Consider the following 23699-nt stretch of genomic DNA (forward strand, 5'->3'; position numbering starts at 1 on the left):
ATCTTATGCTGTCAGTATCACAATAAATTCAATAAATTTTATTTTATCTAGTTACGGACAGCAGTATACCACTAGATTCCAAGGTCTATGCTTGTGCAAGGTATTCTGTAAAAAATAGGTTACATTAAGTCCATATATTTGATTACGGCTCACGTTTTTCTTTAGAAAAAACAAATCTTTTTATAAAGTTTAGTTTTCATGCAACCAACAGAAGCCAGATAAATATTGAGTCACACAAAACATTCCAAAAAATATTTATTAAATAATTATTATGGTGTTACCAATCCACTTATTATTTTTTATATATATCATTCATACGTGACTCCACATAAGATAGCACTTTTATTTCCCCGGAATTTGGGATTATTTTTTTTTTATTTTACCATAAAATTTTCTGCATTTAAATTGACCAAACGTTTCTCTTAATGGTGAACAATATTCAAACGCGGCTGAATTATCGAGTAAGATAAACAACGGAAATGCTCAAAGAATGGATTTCAATCCCCTTCGCAAAAAAAAATGACTGCTTTTGAATTTGCTTGTTTTTTTTCCCTGATTCAGAGTTAATCAATCTCTGAATCAGGCAAATAGAGGTTTTCCTCTCAAAAATTCAATTTTTTAATCCCGCATTTCGTGATGTACTCTCTCTCTCTCTCTCTTCCCTTATGCCCCGAAAAATCATCGACAGTCATGTGTTCCGTTATTGATGACCTCTAAGGATGGAAATGGCTACCTACCGATTTCCAAAAGTTACTTATGACTAAAACAGCCAATATACAAAAGCCATTAGATGATTTGTTTTATCTTATTACGATAATTATTTGTATAAAAATTATTTCGTGGAAAGAAAAATGGGAATGAGCTTAAATGCTTCGTTTGGGGACAAAATCCATGGTAAGGTTTGCCCATCTAGTCTTAAAACTCGCTAAAATCGAACCTCTAAGAAGTTAGCAGTAATATGATTTTTTTATTTATTTACTCAAGGCTAAAAATTTAATTATGACTGTGAGGCCTATGGAAACGCCCCAAAGAAAGACGTTCTTAGATCGATTTTAATTTCTGACTGAAAGAGATTTTTTCTAATCCTTTCTTCGATCTGTTTCCGAGTTACTTGATGTCTGACGCAGTCAAGCAAATTTTGTTCCCGGAAACTAGAGAAAATCGACCATACATCCCACACATCCCATACTATTTCAGACAATGATATGTTGCATTAGGGTTATGAACCACGAGATGGCGTTACTTCTCTGCAATATTCTCTTCACTGGATGCTATTTGAAATTGATGATGGACGAGCCATCTCTGATTGGCTTACTGGAGAATGACTTCCCCTCAGTCTCCAAAAATTAGGTCTAAAACGCCGTTTCAGCCCTAATTTTTTCATTACTCAAAGTTATTTACATTTTTCTTAACTTTGAGGATAAACGGAGGATAAGATTGGAAGGCCTTTGCAAACAATCGATGCCTTACCTACCGTCATGGTTTCTTTTATTTTCTCCCTCCGCAAAAATATACTAATCAGAATTTGAAATGCAGCAAATAATTTCTTTGAAATGCATGAAAATTAAATGAATAAAAATAAACCGCTAAAGCGACTGCACAACTTTCCAAAATTCCAGTTCAAACTATGAAGTGCATCATAATGTGAAGCTCTCGTTGGAATAAGGGCTATGTGCGCTGCTGCCCTGTACGACTAAGTTTCAACATGAATCACAGTGGCGCGCGCAAGCAAAGTACAACTTTCAAAGAAGTTGACAGGAAACAGCAAGATAATGATGCAATTAAGACAAAAAAAAAAATAAATAAGAATTTTTAAATTTGTAGTCTCAAGTATAATTTTTATATTGTTTTAATTAAATATTTTTGTATTCGGTATGATACTTTTAACTGTCCAAAACATCGATCCATGATTTTAAATCTATCTTTGATAGGTTTAAAATCATGGATCGATGGTGAAAAAGGAAAGGTCATGCAAAATTTGATGGTGATATGTCCAAGCAGATATATGAACAGTGGTCAAACAAACATTGACTTTTATATAGATTTTAATATCGGAAAATTTATTATATAACTAATAAAAATTACAGCAACAATAAGAACAACACGAAAATATCTCATTTTCAGTTAATATTGCCGTTCTCATTACTGACTACAGAAAGTATATGAAGGCTTTTTTTACTCCAAAAAAGTTTGGGATTTTTATCCGAGCAAATCAAATAAATAAATAAATATATTCCTTCTACAGTAATACTAAGTAGCAGTGGTTAAATTCTAAACGAATAAGTTCCTGGACCCCTATACAAAATAACCAATTGTATTTACCTTTGAATGCTATCCAGGGAAGCTCCAAACCTACCCGTCCCTTTCGTCACGCGTTCATAATCAGACGACTGTTGATATGGACTTTATATACACATTCAAAACTGTCAACAATTGTTGAATAATAACACAATAATGTAGGCATAATGACCGTAAAGGAAGAAAAGTCACAAAACCGAAAAATATTCCTACAAAATAACCAATTGTATGCGACCTTTGAATGAGATCCACTGGTCGAGTGACTAGCAAGTCAGCAAAACTTTCCTTTCGTTCAGCGTATTAATATTATCGCATTGCAATGGGAATTCTGTGGATTCGTTACAGACCTCTTTCTCTTCAGAAATCACACACAAACTGTCTTTACAAACTCGTTTTGTATTATCACTCTTATCCGAACTATTTTTCTTTAAAGAAGGTATCAATGTACTTATCCATAGTTGAAATACCATATTTATTCGTACCCCTGACTTTACTTTTCAAAAAAAGAAATTAAAAAGTTTTCGCACGTATCTCGCACATGAAAAAAAAGCTTAAACACGTTTACGTCGGGGCGATAGTAACTTGCTCCCGCGGTAAATAACAAGCCCTCCCCAATAGCCACTATACTGCAGAGGCAATAAAACAAGTACTTTTATTATGCCAGTGAATAAGGTATGAGGAGTCTGTGTAATATATTTCTCAACAAATAGTGCAATTAGAGACAACTGGGATAAAAACGACACTAATTAATAAATCACATGTCCCCTCATACAGACTCTATACTGTATACACTCAAGCAAAACCATATGTTGCACTGGCAAACACAGTATCTTAACTAAAAACTATTGTTATTAATTAGATTGTGTGAGTTCGCTCACCGCAAAGCAGCAATAAAATTCAACCGAACGTGTTACAATTCGTAAAAGTGTTAAAATTAAGATATATATATATTTATATAGTGAATGTTGTTATGGTAGTTTCACATATGGAATTCGGTTGAAGAGAGTTAGCCAACTCAATTGTCGGATATGCTTTTATCTTTCGGTTGCGCGATCTTTTGTTAATACGCACCAATCATATGCACGTCTTAATAACCAGCCATTGCTGTCTGTTTCGCGTTAGGCTTAATTACAGTAAAGGGAGAAAAGTCACAAACAGAAAAATGTTCTGGAGTCCAGTGCATAAAAAAGTTCTGGGGAGCCAGGCTCCGGAGAGCCCCAGCTAAATATAACCACTGCTAAGTAGTATTACGAACACGAGATGGTGACATGATTGTTTCTTTCAGTTGTTAATAACGGATGCAGACGATAGAATCCCCCATTCCTTAGGGTTTTCTCTCTCAGCAGTTAAATAATTGACGATGATGATTACCTCTGTGCCATCACAATTAAGCCAAGGCTTCGGGCTAAACCAGTGGCGGGTTAAGGCCAACTGATGCTCTAAGCCGTGCCCGACAATGTTTTCTCCCCGACCCTTCCATTGCTTAAATGACAAGACATTCAGACTCAATAACTGCTGAAGATAAAATAAGAGATTGAAAATTCAGTTCCTGCAACTCTATTTAATAAATTCGACTTAAGCGTGGCAGTGAAAGAGTTGAGAATTAAGGACATCATAGCTAGAGGGAAAAAACTCCGTGGTTCCCCTCTTCCCTTGGTGTCCTAAGCACGTGCTTAGGACACCAAGCAAGGGAGCAGGCGCAATGTGGCTGAGCTCTGCGATGAACAAATGCGACTACGATCTAGTACGGCTAATGCATTCTGTGAGACGAGGGAGGTCTAACCTACATATCATTATTTTACGAAAAATCTTACCTGATTTTTTTTTTCTTGATGGTACCTTCTGAATCCTGTGCTTTTTTCAAAGGATCTGGAATGAGGCCCTTTAGCCTCTTTAATCCCATAGAATTGGATTACGGCCCAGGTCTATAAGCAGCAATTTTCGGGACAGGCCTTCCTAAAAGTTGTGATCAGACGTTTAGGTTACTACAGCATTCGCTCCATTCGAGTTGGCGTCTTGGATTAAGGATACACCCATCGAAGACTTAACTAACCCAGGAACTTCCGCGGTAGCTTATTATTTGACTTATAGCAGATTGCTCTGACTTAACTATCGCTAACTTTCAAGATTTCTAATCGAATCCCCAAACTCTAATGTAAATTCGCTTCATCTTCCCTGATTAGATGATTTTTTTCGTTTTCATATGAACATATGAACTGCATTTGTCTTTCGACTTCCTGCCATATCTACAGTTTGGTTAAATAATACCATTCTAATCTTAGTTGTTAAAGCGCTTTTTTTTTAATCCCCTGCGTGTCTAAGCAGGGGATTAAGACTATCGTTACTTGACCTTCGAGATCTCACTTTTGTCTGCTGGCATGCATCATGGATTCCGAATTCTCGTTTCTCTAAGCAGCAACAGAATATCTCTCCTGTACAGCAAGATTACTTTTCAGCAAAGTACTTTGCAGCTATTAAAATGCAATAATTAAGATTACAGAATAAGGACAACAGTGCATGAGGCATTTCAAGTGTACAAACGTAGTTTGTGGAATGAGTATCAACCATCAGTCACGGATAATAAAATTAAATATAATTTTAATTTCCAAAAATTTGAGACTCGAGTTTCTCCTGCTACCTTATGGGGATTACAAAGATGTGGATGGTATGATTTATTATCATTCACCTTGAGTATTTGCGAAGGGTTCTAGATGGAATATAAATTTCATCACCAGCTCCGAGACTTCCATAACCACCCTGCTTATTGTGGGTCTGAAGGTGGTTTGAAAATGTTTCACGTTTAGTCTATAGAGCAATGTTTCTTGGCCTGTTAATCTACCTATGGTGCTGATACTAATGCGCTGTACGTTTTGCAGCCTTTCTTAGATGGGATTAAAAAAACCCGGTAAAGTTACATACATCTTGCTCTTGTATTAGTTTTCTGGTGCAAAGACGTACATATACTAGTCACTGAATTGAAAAGTTTAATTTAATACCATGTTGGACCTCCTTTAGCCTGAATGATAACACATATTCATTGTGACATAAATTCTACAAGGTGTTCGACTGCATCTATGTCTACAACATACCAGGCGTTCACAAGAGTCCTTTACCTGTCTCACATTTTGATGGAAAAGGACTTTGCTCCCGGATCTGTGTTTCTATCATCCCATACATTCTCAATGGTGTTCAGATTCCGCTTTGTGGTGGCCAAGGAAGATGATGGAAGTCGTTGTCATGCTCGCAGAATTTCTGCTGAACAATTCTTGCTTGATGGACAAGTAGCAATGTCGTCTATGAAACAGCCTTCATCTGTTGGATAAAAAAGTCAACATTGCAGGATGGACTTGATCGGCAACAATGTTGAGATATTGATTTAAGGACACCCAGCCTTCCAGCAATATCAGGAGACCCGTTCCATACCAACAGAACATGCCCGACCGCCAGAACCTTGAGTTCTGTTTACAAGGCAAGCTGCACTCATTGCTTCATATAGCTCCTGCGAAACTCCCTGCTTACCGTTGGTACAGAACAGGCTATACCGTGACTTGTCGAACTACATGACTTTTTTTCCAGTGTCCAGTCACGGTGTTCCTGACACCACTGTAGGCGAACTTTCTTCTTCACAGAAATTAATGATTTTTGTATAGGCATGCGACCTAATACCGATTCTCTTCAATTTCCAAGATATGGTCGGGAACAGCCTTCATTAAATGCTTCGATCAAACTGCTTCACGCAGAAAGTTCTGTTTGTCCTTCTCAGACCATAGCGATGTCGTTCCTGACAGACCGTCTTAGAACCAGAGTTACTCCTCTTAGACAAGCAATGCGGGTTATTTTTCCACTGATTAAGCATTCAGCATATCTCACCTTTTGAGAAACCAATCATCTCTTCTTTTTTCAAAATCGTGTCTCCAGCCAGACGGCCACCCACAGTAAGCCCTTTATCGAACTCCGAAAGATCCTTTATTGTTTTCCAATCGCGATCAACAGTATTGACGATTACTTACCAGCAACATCTTAAATAGTTGTCTGGAACACGGGGTGATGCACGTAACCAAGTATTTTTCATACTTGGAAAATACGCTGCGTAAGTGACGTATACGTCTATCTTCATGAAGGTTTCTAATTTGCTGTCCGGTTTGTGTATATATTTGTCAAATGAAATATTTTAAATATTTCATTTCACAAATAATACAAGCAGGAATTTTTTCCTGTTGGGCGAAAAGATGGACTGTTTTCTCTGATATCGAAAATTGCTTTGCAGAATCTGTCAATGTTTGTCCTTTTTATGAATTGTTTGGGAGGAGTAATCAAGTCTGTGAGTCGTAGGGAAGTATTTGTGTATTTGAAAAGACTTTAAAGATGCTGATATACTAAAATGTAGATTCCTGAACTCTCTGCATGTACTGGGAAATAAATTCTCAGTATATTCATTGCTAATTAAACATTAAGAAATCTAAAAGATCTTAAAGATGCATAGTTCACTAATAACTCTCTCTCTCTCTCTCTCTCTCTCTCTCTCTCTCTCTCTGTGCGTGCACGTATCATCATTCTGGTTCTCGGCCTAACAATGAAAAAACGAATCGCTAATTTCAAAATTATTTTTATTTTTCAACATAATCTCCCTTAAGACTAATACATTTATTGCAGATGCTCCAGCGCCATTATCCCGTCCCCGTAGTGATTCTCAGTAAGATCTGCGAAATACCCCTCTACAGCTGCAATCACCTTTTGATTCGAAGTAAAACGCTGACCAGCGAGGAAGAGTTTTAGTTTTGGGAAGAGAAAGAAGTCAGAGGGAGCCAAATATGGGGAATTGAGCGGATGTTCCAACAATTCATAGTGCAGATCCCTTAATTTTCCCATTGCCAAAACACCTTTGTGGGCAGGTGCATTGTCCTAATGAAAGATGATTTTTTTCTTCTGCAAAACGGGTCTTTCCTCACGAATTTTTTCGTCTAGTCTGTTTAAAAGATTAGAATAATATTCCCTGGTTATTGTTTTACCCTTTTTAAGATAATTAATAAACAAAATGCCTTTAGCATCCCAAAACACCGATGCCATGACCTTTCCTACTGATGGAACCGACTTTGTCTTCTTTGGCGCTGAACAACCGGCTTCTGTCCACTGTTTTCACTGCTGTTTGGATTCTGCTGTGTAATGGTGAATCCGGTGGTGTAGCTAGAGCTTTTGCCGCCCGGGGTGGTCCATGATTTTGCCGCCGCTCTGAATACACACCAAAAATACTACAAAAAGTGAAAACGACGTAGAGGGAAATAAATTAAAACACTAGTACCGCCCGGGGAGGACTTCCCCCAACGCATCTCCCTAGCTATGCCACTGGGTGAATCCACGTCTCATCGATGGTAATAAATCGACGCAAAACAGTTTTATTCTTGTTAAAACGCTCCAAGCATTGTTCAGAGATTGTAATGCAAGTGCGTTTTTGATCTGCTGTGAGCAAGCGTGGCACCCATCTTGCACAAAGCATTTTCATTTACAATTCCTCACGCGAAATCTATTCCTACACGTTCTTTTAAATGCCTAGAGTCTCAGCAATTTCACGCACTTTGACTCGCCGGTCATCCAACACCATATCGTGCACTTGATCAATCATTTCTGGTGTTGTTACACTTTTTGGACGTTCTTCACGTGGATCATCTTCAAGGTTGCTACGACCACGTTTAAACTCGCTGCCCATTTCTTAATTGTCAAAAAACGAAGGAGAAGAGTGCTCATAAACTTTTATGAACTTCGAATGAATTTCGTTTGGCGTTAAACCTTCTTTTACAAAGAATTTTATTACCACACGGTACCCAATTTTATCCACTTCAAGGGATACAGACAGAACTTTTACCTCACACAGCTGTATATAAAACAAACTACTTGATAGAATGACTTGCAATTTCACATGGATGCTTATGACAGATGTATCAACTTAGAAATATATATATATATATATATACAGTATATGTATATATAGACATATATTTAAGATACCAAGTAATTTTATATAAACTTCGTTTTTAATCCTATTTCCCAAGTGAGCAAACAGACAAATAAGTCAAGTTTGCGCCTGCACGTAGTGCAAGTCTGAGGCAACTCATGGTAGTGCCACTCTAGGCAACTCGTGGTAAAGGTGGATTAAGCTCTGAATAGCATCATACATCTCCGCAAGGGGATGTGTTTTACATTAAGGGAAAAATACTAAGGAAAGTGATCAGACCTTAATCCACCTTTACCACGAGTTACCTAGAGTGGCACTACCATGAGTTGCCTCAGACTTGCACTACGTGCAGGCGCAAACTTGACTTACTTGTCTGTTTGTTCACTTCGGAAATAGGATTAAAAACCAAGTTTACATAAATTGGTATCTTGAATACAAAAAAAAAAAAAAAAAAAAAAAAAAAAACAGTCGCTGTTTTGTATAAATCGCGTCTGAATAAAGTAGTTTTTGTGTCTGATTCCAAGTTTAAAATCAAATAAAAATTGCTACAAGACTTTTACTTTTTTTTTGTCTTATTTTGTATAAAACGATCTCCCTATTGGATGATACAAAATAATTAGTGCTACGTTTAGCTGAATTCTGAAGGTAGATTTATAAGATTACTCAAAAACTTCAGTATCATTCTTCTTAACATGAAGAATGTAACCTTAATCTGATCCCTTATACGATTCTTGATCATTTTAGTAATTTAAAGTTTATACATCATCTAAGATTGCCAAACAGTGCTTTTGAAAATACGGTCGTTGGCTAGTGTTCAAATTACATTTATTTCGAATCTGTTCGAAGTAACTGTAACTTAAATTCGAATGCGTATTGTTTGGCTCGCAGCGAACCCAAACCGAGCGTGTAAATAAATTGAACAAATCTGCCAGGATTCATTTCGATGAAGTTTATTATAAATCCTTTTAGCTAACACAGAATACCATTATTATTTATTACCAGTGCCGGCTCGAGAGTATGTGATGCCCGTAGACTAGTTTGTGGCTCCCCTTGGCCAGTTTTATCAACGCACTGTACGACAAGACAGGCATCATAAAATTTTTTTATTAAAAGCAGTTTATAGTTATTGCCAAAAAAGTGCGTATAGAGCATTTTGAGGGGCACTGCTCGTACCACCACCAACCCTTCGACTCTTTGGTCCTCTTTAATACTATTACTATTTTTTACGATGTTGGCATCCCAAAGCCATTACGCCCCTAGGCCGGTGCCTCTTGTGCCTAAGCCTAGAGTCGGCCCTGTTTATTACACATTGTGTGCATGTATTTGTTTATTCGCGTAATTTCCAATTTGAATGCAAACGCAGTTTTGAAGAAACTTGCAATGAGTTTCTGTTACTAATTGGTGCTTTTAATTACCAGTATTGTTCAAACTACAGTACTTTTTGTTTCTTGCCTCTGTAGGTTGTTGTACTTTAGACAAAGAATCAATTAGCACTGGACTTTACAGAAATTCTTCGTATCTTCAAGGAAAACAGAGAGAAGTTACTATCAGGAATTATCTCAAAAAAAAAAAAAAGCACTCTCATTGCTTCTGTCTCTCTCTCTCTCTATTTTTTTTGCCCCTTAGTAATTAGATAAGGTAGTACAGCCCTTGATTTGACAGATTTATAACTAAATTGCTTTCATCTTCTTCTCCACCTACCGCCACTGCTAACAAGTAGAAAAACTGAAATACTAATCATCCAAGATTTATTTCTCGTAATTATATTTCTAAATTTGGAATTTTTATCATCTATCTTTCCTCTGAGTCCTTGAACAATGCTGTCCATATACAGGGTGGTTCAAAATTCGCCGTACAGACTTTGAGGGGAGGTAGAGACCATCAAAATCAACCATATTCACATAAGAAAGCATGACCGGAAACGCCACCCGAAAGTGATAGGTGGCGCTGTTCACCAGCGCTCCAGGTGAGCAATTGGGGCTTCCTCATTCAAGATTTCGACGTCGTACGAAGAACATGCGTCGTTTTACGAACGCTGAGATGGGAGACGTGCACCTCGTTTACGATATTATGTATCCAACTAGTATTGAACTGTTCAGTTACACCTAATAAAGTTTTTTACATTACTTACTGCCTTGTGTTATTTCTGTATCTTTGTGTCCCTGTTAGTAACTTCTGGTGGCGTTTCCGGTCATGCTTTCCTACGTAAATATGGTTGATTTTGATGTTCTCTATCACCCCTCAAAGTTTGTACGTGGAATTTTGAACCACCCTGTATATGTTAAAGTGGAAGCAGCCCGTTGCATTATGGCATGTTTGTAGAATGCAGATCTCAAATGTCTGGCACCTTTTGGAAATCTTATGTACGTCATAAGATCTCCAAAAGATTTTTCCTCCTCATAATTGTAGAATTATAAATTTAGGAAACCAAGCTAAGGGGCATAAAGGCTTTCCATCTTTTACTTCAAGAGGATTGATAAAACTGGGCTCGTTAATATATCACTTGGTTGCCATGCTATACTTATTTAGCTTATCGGCTATGACTGCAGATTTTTTTTTTTTTAATTGGGTCGATGTATTTCCTATGTAAGATCACATAAAGAATGAGATGTATTATAGTGCGTTGTTTGAGTATACTTTAAAGATATGTGGAGACAGAATAGTGTTCTGGCCTACTTTTTTTAAAAAAACATTTTCATTTCTCGCAGTGTGTTTTATGTTTCTGTGCTCATTGCGACACCTATATCGAATTCTAAGTAAGTTTTCGCAACCGAAGTTTTTTTTTAATATTTTTTTATTATTAGTAGTAGCAGTGGTAACAGCGCTAGTGATTTATTTTTTGGCTTTTCGAATGTTGATTGTTACGTCCTCTTTGTAGTATGTGTGTTGGGGTAAATGCTTAATTGAAACTTTTGTTTTGTTGTTGTTTTGAAATGACTATCGCTTTGCTTTTACACACTTCCGGTGATAAAATCCCCATTTTTAATAATAAAAAAAAAAAAAAACATGAAAAGTAAACAAACAAAACCAAACTCATCAACAAACAAACACATTTGTTTTTCATATTTATTGAATCTAAATTAAATAAAAACTTGTGTTCACGAAGCTTCAAATTCAGTCAACTGTTTGCGATGGATGATTCTGAAATCTTCAGTCTATCAGAAGTCTGTTCACAAAAACGTGGTCACTTGGTGAGTATCCTACTGGCATACACTGCGTCCATTTATCGTAAATCTCCTTAAAGCAAAATATCACTTTTATTTCACAGTTCGGTATGAAATGTACACTGCGTTCCAACAGTAGCATTGAAAATCCTGTTTTTCAGTTTATCATTGTAGGAACAACGCTACAGAATAAACATTATCGAGCTCAACTTCCCAAATGTTACAATCATTATTCACATCTTAGTGATGTCTGAAGGTTCAGCTTTTCTCCTCCTGATAAAAGGAATGGCACAAAGTAGCAATCCACTGATAGCAATGACACCTCCTGATATGTAAAATCCTGGATTATATGATCCAATGGCATCATGGAGCCATCCTAATAAATATAAAGAAAAATGCTATCATATGGTGTACGAAAACTGTCTGTATTATAATATATATATTTTTTCTTTATTTAAGACGGATGTGACGTAATGCTTACATTATGTCACATCCGGTTTACGCACGCGGATCTTGTTAATTGGACAATAAGTGATATTGTTGATGACAGACGAAGATATTTAGTAACTGCGTTTTTGGTAAAATTGCCTGCAGATTTTATTATAGTCATTGTTTATTTATTAATTTACATTTAAAAATTTTAATACATTTAATTCATCATTTCTGTTTCTCAAAAATGTTAAAAGGAATAAAAAATAATTTTTTAAACTTTTTTTTTCTACTTCCAAAAATTAGTCCTAACTTTTTATGGTTTAAAGCAACAGCAGCAAACATACTTTCCAAAGTTCTATACAATACAACATAACATAATAATTATGGCAATGAATGTACCAAAAAAAAAAAAAAAGGCCATACCAATTACTGGAGGTCCTAGTAAACACGCAACACCATCGAACAGCAACAACAAACCAAATCCATCTGCCATCTTATTGATTCCTATGAGGTCAACAAGGATGACTGGCTTCAGACTCACGTACGTGCCTAGAACAAAGAAAGAGGAAGTTTGCATATGAAATTTTGGATTTAAAAAATTTCTGTTTTTTTATGAATGTTTTTCCTAGAGGATTCTAAAGACGTGCTCTGAAATCTCGAAGATGAAATTGTATGCAAGGAGAAATTTTTTAGGTAGGAGATACCACAACGATATTGTAATTCAAAACACGGAATAGGAAATCAATTACTGCCATAGGTAAGGATTGATCTGGATTAGTCCCAGTGATATAAATAGTCAAACTCTCCCTTAGCCAATCACAGATATCCCTGCCCAAGGCTATAATTCATTTTAATAGACATTCGGGTAGGCGAGTATAGGGAACAACTGCTGCCATCTCGTGGCCTTTAACGCTAACACTGCATAGTATTGTCTGAAAGAGAATGCATCTTCTACGGTCGATTTCTTCATTTCCGAAATTAAAAGCATGGGAGAGATAAACCGCTATAGCAGATATAACGGATCTACGGAACGCGACCAAACCCTCTTACAAAAATAACAAAATAGCACTCACGTTATTCCACATTTAACATTATGAATTAACTGTATTAAACACATACATACAAGGCAGAGCCGTGCGGTTGTGCAGATTGTGCGCCCACAAGGGCGCTTAAAGATAGGGGCGCCATATTATGCTTAAGGAAACTTAAGGAGACGCCACTTATTAGATACTTAAGGAAACAATCCATAAAGTATCATACGATGTGAATTTCATAAACTTTTAATAGATATATATTTATATATATATCTATTAAATTATATTATGCATGAATTCTCCTACTCAAACTGCGAGCTTCTATCTCCCCGAATTTCACATTTGAGCGATAATTCGCTCCCTGCAATACGCTATCCCCAACAGCCATTATACTGCAGAAACACTAAAACCAATTAGTTTTATCATGTCACTGGATAAGGTTCACGGACATCATTTGCAGACTAATATATATTTCTCAAAATATATTTCTCAACAAATAGTGCAAATTACAGACAACTGGGAATATAAACACTAACTAATGAATGGCATCTTCCCTCCAGCAGAAACCGCTATATACAGCAGGTGCAACATATGGTTTTGCTTGACACTACCCGTCATGAATGTGTTAAAACTAAGAAATATATAGTGAACGCGTTTCAGATATTATGGAAATCGGTTTAAGAGAATTAGCATTTCAATTCAATTGTCAGCTTGTTTTGTTTGGGTAGCTCGATCTTTTGTTAATACCGCACCAATCATATGCACTTCTTAATAGTGGCTTTTTCTCTATTATACTAGCCTACAATCGCGCACATCTTTCACTTCTCATTAGTAATTTGTCAAGGATTGTTCATTACGTATCTGAAGTCTTAAATTACTGGTAATTTTTGCTTGATATATTGGGAAAGGAGATGACTCCATTTGGGTAGATAACTGATTGCACACAAGGAAACCGCTCTTGGGGACAGAAGTGATGGAGAATAAAAGATTCTTGGTAAGTTATACCCATTTTCAGTTTTTTTTTTTTTCCTGAAAACTTTAGTTTCCGAAAATCCCCACATATATCTTGCAGCACGAATTTTTAGCTTTAATTTTGGGAAAAAAGTGCGAGTTATAGTCGAGTAAATACGGTAATTTTTTTTAGCTTTCAAATTGTTAAGTATCGATGATTGGTTAAAGACTGGATTTATAAAACGCACAAAAGAGAGCAATATTGCAGATATAGAAATAGACAATTTCGCTTGTCTCATTGATGATAAATTATTTATATTAAGTAAAAATGATTAGCATCTTTATAAATTTTGTTCCATTAAAAATAAATTTTTTTTTTGTTTAAATGTACATCTAAATTCAAATAAAACACAGTTACAATGAAATATATTTTTATTTATTTATTTATTATTATATTATTATTATTATTATTTTGATAAGGGTATTTTGAAAAGGTATACTTGGTAATAATGAAAATTAAAGAAGGGTACACGGAAATCTGAAGTTTCAGAAACACTGATCTATCCAAAAATATTTAGTCTGAAACATAGATGTACATTACGATGTTCGTTTTCTTAAATTCCGCTTCGAATTTGAATAGACGAAATAGCGTCTATCCAAACACGCACTTACATTTTTTTTCGGAGTCATTTCAATTTTGAATGTGAAACATATTGAGTGTATTGTGTATTCTGTGTTTAAGTGACTTTGGACAATTTGACTTTGAATTTAATTGTGTACTTATTTTTAGATTTTTGATAGACAAAGAAAATGTTAAAGATAATAGTTTATAAATTATAAACATTAATCAGCTGAGGGACCTTAGCTAAAAATCCCGTATATGTGCGGGATAGACTATCGGGGCATCAGGCTGACGCGGCTCGAATTAAATTAATATTTATGAGCTATAAAACCCTTTAGATGAGCTTTGTTTACACATACTGCAATTAGCCCTTTCTTGATAATTTTTGCATCATTTCATTTTGTGCGTTAGACTAACAGTGTTATTGTGCAGTTGCCTTTTGTTTTATAAAATATATTTATGGCTGTTTAGTAATTTTTTTGTGAATTTGGATTATTATTCACGTAAAGTAAGTACATCTATTATATTTTTGCTAAGTTTGAAAATCAGTTAAATTGTTTAATTTTAGTTAATTATCTTATTTTGAAAACAAAAGATTTTTATGTTATGTTGGGTAGACGTCTAGAAAATAAATAATTTTCAATAAGAGATTTATTTATATATTTGTTCTGGTTCTGGTTGGAAGACATTGGTGTCCTTTTACTGATTTCTTTAATAAATAATTTTAATATTCTAGAAATTTCTTAATTATTAAACAATTACCAGATTGTAAAAAATATTAAATAAATATCACTGAGAAATCAACCAGTAACTAATATCTCTAGATCTTAATTTAAAAAAAAAATACCTAAAATGTAAGCAAATTTATTATTCAAAACATCTGAAAAATCAAATTCTGTAATAATAAAAAAAAATAGTCAGTCTTGGGCCATTCACCTTAAAAATAATAGTCGGTTAAGGGGTTAAAAAATAAGTTGAAGGGAAAATTTCAGAAATTATTATTTATTTTGGTGGACAACTTTTAACGCGCTTCTTATTTTAAACTCTAACCAAGTGTGTTAACCCTTAGATGTCGGGAAAAAAGCCAAAGAGGTTATCTGATGCACAAAACAGGAAAAGACAATGCAGCGAGTACAACTGGAACATAAACTGGCTGGATCGCTGAATAGATTTTTAACTTCAGGACCACATAAAAAACGAAGAACAGAAAGTTCTGATGAAGCAAGTACTCCGTGTAGCTCTACTCCAGAAAAGAGAGGACACAAGGTAACTATGAAGAAACAAATGTTACATGCGAAAATGAAACTGGACTGTCTACAGAAGTTGCAGCAGAAGAAATATTGGATTCCGATTCAGCGAAACACGAAACTTCAAATTTTAATGTTAATGATCCAGGTACTTGGCCGAATCATATAACTACCAAAGCTAGTGATTGTTTAGTTGAGCATTTCCCGCGTCAAGTAGTTAATAAAGAATTTCCCAAAGATGAATCTGGCCGCAAGTTTTCCGATTCATACTATTATCGAACTTTAGCAAATGGAGAAAAACTTTTACGAAGTTATTTAATTTATTCAGAATCGCGAAATTCGGTTTACTGTTTTTATTGTAAAATATTTGGTAGTCAAAATTCCCAACTTACTAATGAATACGATTGTAACGATTGGCAACATTTGAGTCATATATTAAAATACACGAGACAAGTTCCGCGCACATTAAAAACTGTTCAAAATACAGCGAAATTAAAATGTCGTTGATTAAGAAATGCACTATTGATTGCACACAACAAAGATTATACGAAACTGAGAAAAAATATTGGCAATCTGTTGTAGAACGGTTAATCTACATACTACAATATTTATTAAGACAGTGTATAGCTTTTAGAGGTTCTTCACAAAAACTTTTTGAAAATGATAACGGCAATGTTTTAAAGTTAGTAGAAACTGTCGCTAAATTTGATTCGATAGTGGCAGAACACTTGCATCGCATCCAAACATCACAAAAAAGGAACGTTGCTCATTATTTAGGTGATAAAATACAAAATGAAATCATCCGTATAATTTCTGAAGCTATAAAACAAAAAATTTTAGAAATGGTTAAAGAAGCGAAATATTATTCATTAATTCTTGACACTACTCCGGATATAAGCCACACAGAACAATTATCTATTGTTATTAGATTTGTTAATCAAAATAAAGATACAAATATAGCAGAAATTCGTTAACATTTTTTGGGTTTTCAATCTGTAGGAGATACCACTGGGCAAGGACTATTTCAATTTATAAAAAATTATTTAAAATTATTGAATATTAACATTTCGGATTTACGCGGCCAAGCTTATGATAACGGTTCAAATATGCGAGGCAAACATAATGGGCTGCAGAAAAAAATCCTTGAAATAAATTCAAGGGCTTTTTTTTATTCCGTGCGCTGCTCATTCATTAAATTTGGTAGTTAATGATGCAACTAAGATATCCTGTGAAACTGTAATTTTTTTTGGGGGGGGGGGGTAATACAGGAATTATATAATTATTTTTCAATATCTGTGAAACGTTGGGCTATATTAAAAAAACATATTCGTGTTTTAAATTTGAAACCACTTTCTGCTACCAGGTGGGAAAGTAGAGTAGAAGCAATAAAGCCACTTAAAAAATAATATCAAGGAAATTGACCAGGCTCTTTTTGATATTACGGAAGATGAAACTAAAGATATCGATTCTAGAGTTCAGGCAGACAACTTAATTTCAAAGATTTAGTCGTTTAAATTTATTTGCTCTGTTCATGTTTGGTACGAAATCTTAAGTCTCGCAAATGTTGCAAGCAAAATAATGCAGAATCCGACATTTGATATCGGAAAAACTACATTATTAATTCTTGTATAACATAATCTTGATTATGTTATACAAGAATTAAATACTCGCCGAACAGACCAATATTTTGAAAATATTATTAGAACTGCAAAAGAAGTAGCAAACAATCTTAATATTGAGCCTATTTTTCCAGACATTCGCAAAAGAACAAAAACAAAAATGTTTGGTTACAAAGCATCAGATGAGACAATGCATGATCCTAAACAAAATTTAAAAATTTTTTTTTTTCTTCGCGATTTTAGACACGAAAATAATTTCAGTCACAGAAAGATTCATACTCTTAAAACAACATAGCGAAGACTTTAAAGTTATGAGACATTAGCAAATTAAAAGATTGGAGCGATGAAGATTTAATGAAACATTGGAAAGATTTGCACTTAAAACTGAGCGACAATCAAGATTCCGACAATCGCGATATTGATGGTATGACTTTATTTGAGGAATTAAAAACTTCGCAATGTTTTATTAAAAAAGAGTCGGCTCCTCAGGATGTTTTAAATTATATATACGAAAATAAATTAAGAGCCTGTGAGCTCAGTGGATGTGGCGTGACTTTTTGCTTGGACCCTGACCAGAGCAGACGTGTTTTATTGTGCTCCGCGTCCATAGTGTTTAGTGCTTTGTTGAAGGATTAAGAGCGTCGTAAGGCGATTAGCAGTGCCCTCGCCCACGATTGCTAAATGCTTTCCGTGAAAATGGCTACTGTCTCGGGAACATCGTCAAGTAATCCGACCGACCCTAGTCTGGCCGTTCGTCAAGAGAACTCCACCAAAGTAAACGGATCGAAAAATAATTTATCGGGAAACGCTACAGTTTCTTCCATGGCTACCAACGTAGACATCATATCTTCAATAAACCTGCCAGAGGAATTGGACTGGAGTAAGGCCTGCATCTTACAGTGCGACCCAGCTGGAGCTCCGTACACCGAGGAAGACATCATCGAAAGCCTCAAATCCAAGGTAAGAGGTTCAGATGTCTGGCACCTCGGTGTCCTCAAATATAATTATATTTTCCTTATTTCCTTTAAGTCCATTGCTGTAAAAGAAACGTTTGTAAATTTTAAAGAATTGGATGTATGTAAACGTAAATGCAAAATCCTGCCAATATCTAAAAATCGTAAGATAGATATTATTATACACTGGTTACCCCCCCAAATCCCAAACAGACTGGTGTCAATGCACTTCGAAAAATTTGGAAAAATCGAATGCATTGAACAAGTCACCAGTAACACCAGGGACAAAGAGTGGGCACATGTCCTTTCTAACAAAAGAAAAGTAACCATCACCTTGAACGAAGGCGCCAAAACTGAAGAAATACCGTGTCATTAAAGTTCAAAAAATGACGGGAATAGTAATCATCCCAGGACGCCCCCCTGCATGCTTTCGCTGCAGGAAAATTGGTCACTTAAGGAAAGAATGCAGTGCTCCGAAATGCGAGCAGTGTAACCGAATAGGCCATAACATGAAAGAATGTCCTGGGCAGACATACGCATCGATGTTAGCCAAACGAACGGCTGCAGACCAGCCAAGTACACAAAATGAGCTGGAAAAAGCAGACGATGTTCAAGAGAACAACTTAGAAGACATGCAACTGAAGAAAGTAAACGGAAAAAATACATCCGAAGATACTAGCAAAAAAATACTCCCAAATAAGCAGCAAGAAGAGGGAACACCATGTGTAACCTCTGAAGAAAATATATGTAGAGAGGACATTACAGAAGAAAAAAAAAAAATGCCGGAAAAGATGAACTGCAAGAAGCCGAAACATCTTGCATAACCTCTCAGGAACAAAACTGCAGAGAAGACATGGCAGGAAAAAAAGAATTTGTCAAGAAGAATGATAAAGAGGAGCTTACTATAAGTCCAGAAAATCTGGGTGGAAATGGAAAAAGTCCAAGTGCTTTCACCCCACATAGAAGGAACAAAATGAAATTTACACCTAATGTAAAAGCAAAAAGAGAAAAAGATAAAGTAAAAACTCAGAGAGGAAAGAACTGCTGATTTCAAAAATTATGAAGAAACCAATTAATATAGTGAGCATTAATTGCAATGGTCTAAACAGTCAGCAGTCACAGAAATTATTAAGAAACATGATACATCAGAACCACACAGACATTGTAATGCTACAAGACACGAGACTAAGTCAAGACACAGACTCAGAAACAGAAAAAAAATTTCACAGAAGCCTGCAATGTCATTACTACATCGTTGGCGAGCCAGCACAAGGTAATGGCATTGCAGGATTATCAACCCTCATAAGAAAAAAAAGCAACATACAAATCACATCCCACAGCACCATAATAGAACACAGAGCCCTCGAGGTTGAAGTGGTCTGGGGAGATCAAATAGTGTCGTTAATAAACATCTACGGCCCTGCTGATCACAACAACAAAAAACACTTCTGGGAAACACTTGGAAATAAAATGCTAAACATAAAAAACATCATAGCAGCCGGGGACATGAACTTTACCGAAAACAACAATATAGACAAGGAAATTAAAAACACTTCAACAAAGAACAACTTCACACACATAATACAACGATGTAATATAAAGGACACATTTCGCATACTATATCCTACACGGAGGGAGTACACACATTTTTCCCCCACCAATGCCTCACGGCTAGACAGAATATACATAAGCCAGCATCTAAAGTCCACTGTTAAGGAAGTTTGCCATGCACCACTAACTTTTAGTGACCACCACTTGGTCAAGGCTAAACTGTCCCTTGAGACCTTAGACAGCAACATATACACTAACAGAAACTACCCACTATGGAAACTAAATAACAGCATTATTAACACAGATCAATTTACATCGGAAATTAAACAAATACTAGACAATATAATAAAAATAACAAATGTAACGGAGGCATGGAACAAATTTAAAATACAAGTAAAAAAAGCCGCCATAAAGATAGGGAAACAAAAAAAATACAACACAAACAAAGAAAAAATAAACATAATTAAAGAACTAATGCAGAAATACAACACAGACAGAACCCTTCCAGAAAATAAAATAGCCATTAATGCACTCAGAGCAAAACTAAAACAAATTGAAATAAAAGAGGCTGAAGGGGCCTGGGTTCGCGCTAAAATAAAAACAATGGAACAAGATGAAGGAAGGACCAAAGCTGCGTGGCTCTTTGAAGAGCAAAAAAAGCAGAAAGCTCAATTTAATAAAATAAAACACGAGGGGGTAGAAATCGAGGGAGATGCAAATCTCCTCCGATTCTTCCACTCACAATACACGAATACATTCTCTGAAAAAGAAAATGACGAAACAGAAACACAAAACTTCTTGACACAACTACCAAGACTCACAGACAAGGAAGCAGAACACATAGACTCACCAATCACGCCAACAGAATGCAAGAAAATCATAAAATCCCTATCATTACACAAATCCCCAGGACCCGACGGCCTCACTGCGGAGTTTTACAAAGCGTACTACCCCATGTTTGAGACACTATTTGTGAAAATGCTATCCGAAATACACAATTCGGAGAGCATCCCAGAACAGTTCAACCTCGGCTACATAGCATTAATTCCCAAAAAGAAAGCCACAGCAAACAACGAAGAGACACAATGGAGAGGAATTACACTTCTCAATACAGACCAAAAAATTTTAACTAAAATTATTTTCGAAAGAGTGCAGAGACACATAAACCAGATCATATCCAAATCCCAAACCTGCGGAATAAAAGGCCGAAAAATAGAGGACAATATCCTTCAAATTCGATGTATATACGAGCACTACCAGACAACACAACAACCATGTCTACTGGTAGGTCTCGACATTGAAAAGGCCTTTGACTCAGTGAGTCATCATTACCTACATGAAGTCATCAAAGCTGCAGGTTTTGGGAAAAAATTTCAGAATCTGATTTCAAATATTTACACCACAGCAGAGTCTGGCCTAATCATAAACAAGAAACTGTCTGCACCGGTCAAAATTAAATGCTCGGTCAGACAAGGAGACAGTCTCTCTATGATCCTCTTTGGTCTCGCCTTAGAGCCGGTAATACGAGAAATATCTAAGCATCCCGGCATAGCGGGCACTCACATAGGAGGTGAAGGAAAAACAAAAGTGCTCGCCTATGCCGACGATGTAATACTAACCGTAACTACAGCCGAGTCCTTCACACTCGCATACAACATACTCAAAAAATTTGAAAAAGCGTCAGCACTCAAAGTAAACCTTCACAAGTGCCAAGCGATGTTCGTCGGCAGGTGGGTAAAAAGGCCTACCATGCCGAACGACATAAAAATAGACAAACACCTACCACTACTGGGGATCGTCATAGGAGAACAAATCCAACACAACACACAATGGGAGCTTGCACATACAAAAATAACCAAGAAAATTACACAGATGAGACACAGACAACTATCACTAACAAGTAAAGCTAAAATATGCAATCAATACCTACTGTCTAAGATATGGTACCTCATGAACAATACCAACTACAACGGTCAAGCAGTAGACAGAATACACAGAGAATGCGCAAAGTTCATCTGGGGTTCCAAATACGAACCCATCAGAAGATCCACAATATTCCATGACATCGAGGCGGGAGGACTCGGCTTAATAAACGTACACCTAAAAACTCTAAGTGCGAGAGCAAAAATCATAGAGAGAGCTTACACAGAGGAAAAAGCATGGAGCGCATATATAATATATTATATGCAGAAGATAATGCCCGACAAAGTAATATGTTCCCTTCCGCGCTCGAGTGGCAAAACACCCAGAATGTTCCACGAGATTGCGGAAGGTTACAACTTCATTAACAAATACGTAGGAATAAACGAATTCTTGAAGATGAGACCTAAAGCAGCACATATCAAACTCACGCGCACAGTTATACCACCACCACAACACCGGGAGATTGAAAGAGGGACACTAAGACTATCAAAGGCACTTAAAAAAGCCTTCAATCTGCCCATAAACCCCAAATTAAAAACCTTCTACTACAAAGTACACCAAGCTTGTTTGCCCACCAAAATGTGGTGCACAGCGAAAGGAATCCCTCTTCAAGGCCCCGCCAGATGTCATTTTTGCCCCCAACCAGAAACACTTTACCACTTAATGATGTACTGCCCTCACACCTCCCGAATATGGAACACGGTTCAAACATTCATAAAACACAAACAACCCTTTACAGAACACACGTTATACTGGTTAAACGAAGGGAAAATTAACACAACTAAAGCAATCATCATCATAACAACCATGTACTCGATTTGGACATACAGATGCGACAAAATTTACGGAAGGGAAACAGGACCAGACATACTGAAGAAAATAAACAACATATTAAAAGAAACAATCACAGATACCATAAACAGAAACAAAATAACAAAACACCAATGGCGACAAATAGGTCTCATCTCAGAATTTGAAGAACAACTGCAAATCATAGAAATAAAGGACCCACCATAAATTAAAAAAAAAAAAAAAAAAAAAAAAAAAAAAAAAAAAAACATATACACGATAAAATATACATAAGCGAAAGAAAAGCAAAAGCATATTGTAAACTTCTTCATTAAGCTGTATAACCACTTGTACATTAATTGCTTTATGCTATAATTAGTTGTAATTCTGTGCATAATATTTGAACAATTATAGAGGTAGTAGTTTAGTTTTATGCATCAAAAAATGTCAATGACGGTTTATATAGTGGAAGAAGTCGATGACATTTTGCTGATCCGGTGGGTAACTCAAATATCTGCCAAAATGTAACCCTCTCTTTCTATGTTAAAACAAATACTACATATGTATATAGACATTTGCAATCTGAAAGTGATAAGGTATATGTAAACAGCGCTTAACACTTCATGATAAATTAATAATGTATAATCCCAACTATATCTGTATAATCCAAACTATAATCTGTATAATCCAAACTGTATAATCCAAATGTATAATGTACAATCCAAAATGTTCACAGCCAAATGTAAAAGTGTCAAGTCAAACATAACAAAGGGCTAAGTTATGTTACATTAAAAGAAAAATACTGCTCAACTCATGTAAAAAGGACTGTAGGAAGAAGTAGACACTGAGCAGATTACTGATGTTAAAAATAAGGAAAAATAAATTGTACATAATATATTATTAAGACCAAGAATGTAAATCAAAATGCCAATCAAAATAAGCATTCTATGTACAAATGTATATATATTTATTTGGAATGTATGTAGATGCTTTATGGTTAATAAAATATTACTCAGTGGATGTGGCGTTTGCACACCACCGCGCTAGGCCGCACGAAGGAAGTCTTGGTTTCGAGTCTAGTCGGCGACTAGAGGAAATTTTTCTAAGCCTTTTTTCGACCGGTTCCCGAGTTAGTCGATCTCTGGCACGGGCAAGCAGGTTTTTCC

At 35.8% G+C, this 23699-nt stretch overlaps 1 protein-coding gene across 2 annotated transcripts in view; it reads right to left on the reverse strand.

Annotated features, from left to right (window-relative positions):
• Positions 1-11300: 11300 nt before the first annotated feature.
• LOC150093212 (putative monocarboxylate transporter 5) overlaps positions 11301-23699 on the reverse strand; it is a 33035-nt gene continuing 20636 nt past the window's right edge. For both annotated transcript variants that reach the window (XM_090414083.1, XM_090414084.1), the window contains 2 exons: positions 12268-12393; positions 11301-11788 (listed from right to left, as the gene is read on the reverse strand). In XM_090414083.1, the coding sequence (XP_090270209.1) occupies positions 11646-11788; positions 12268-12393 (269 nt within the window). In that variant the 3' untranslated portion in view covers positions 11301-11645. The remainder of the gene's footprint in view (positions 11789-12267; positions 12394-23699) is intronic.

This window comes from Typopeltis vanoorti, chromosome 24, assembly GCF_054136105.1.
Source record: "Typopeltis vanoorti isolate ZY-2024b chromosome 24, IOZ_Tvanoo_1.0, whole genome shotgun sequence".
Lineage (NCBI taxonomy): Eukaryota > Metazoa > Arthropoda > Arachnida > Uropygi > Thelyphonidae > Typopeltis > Typopeltis vanoorti.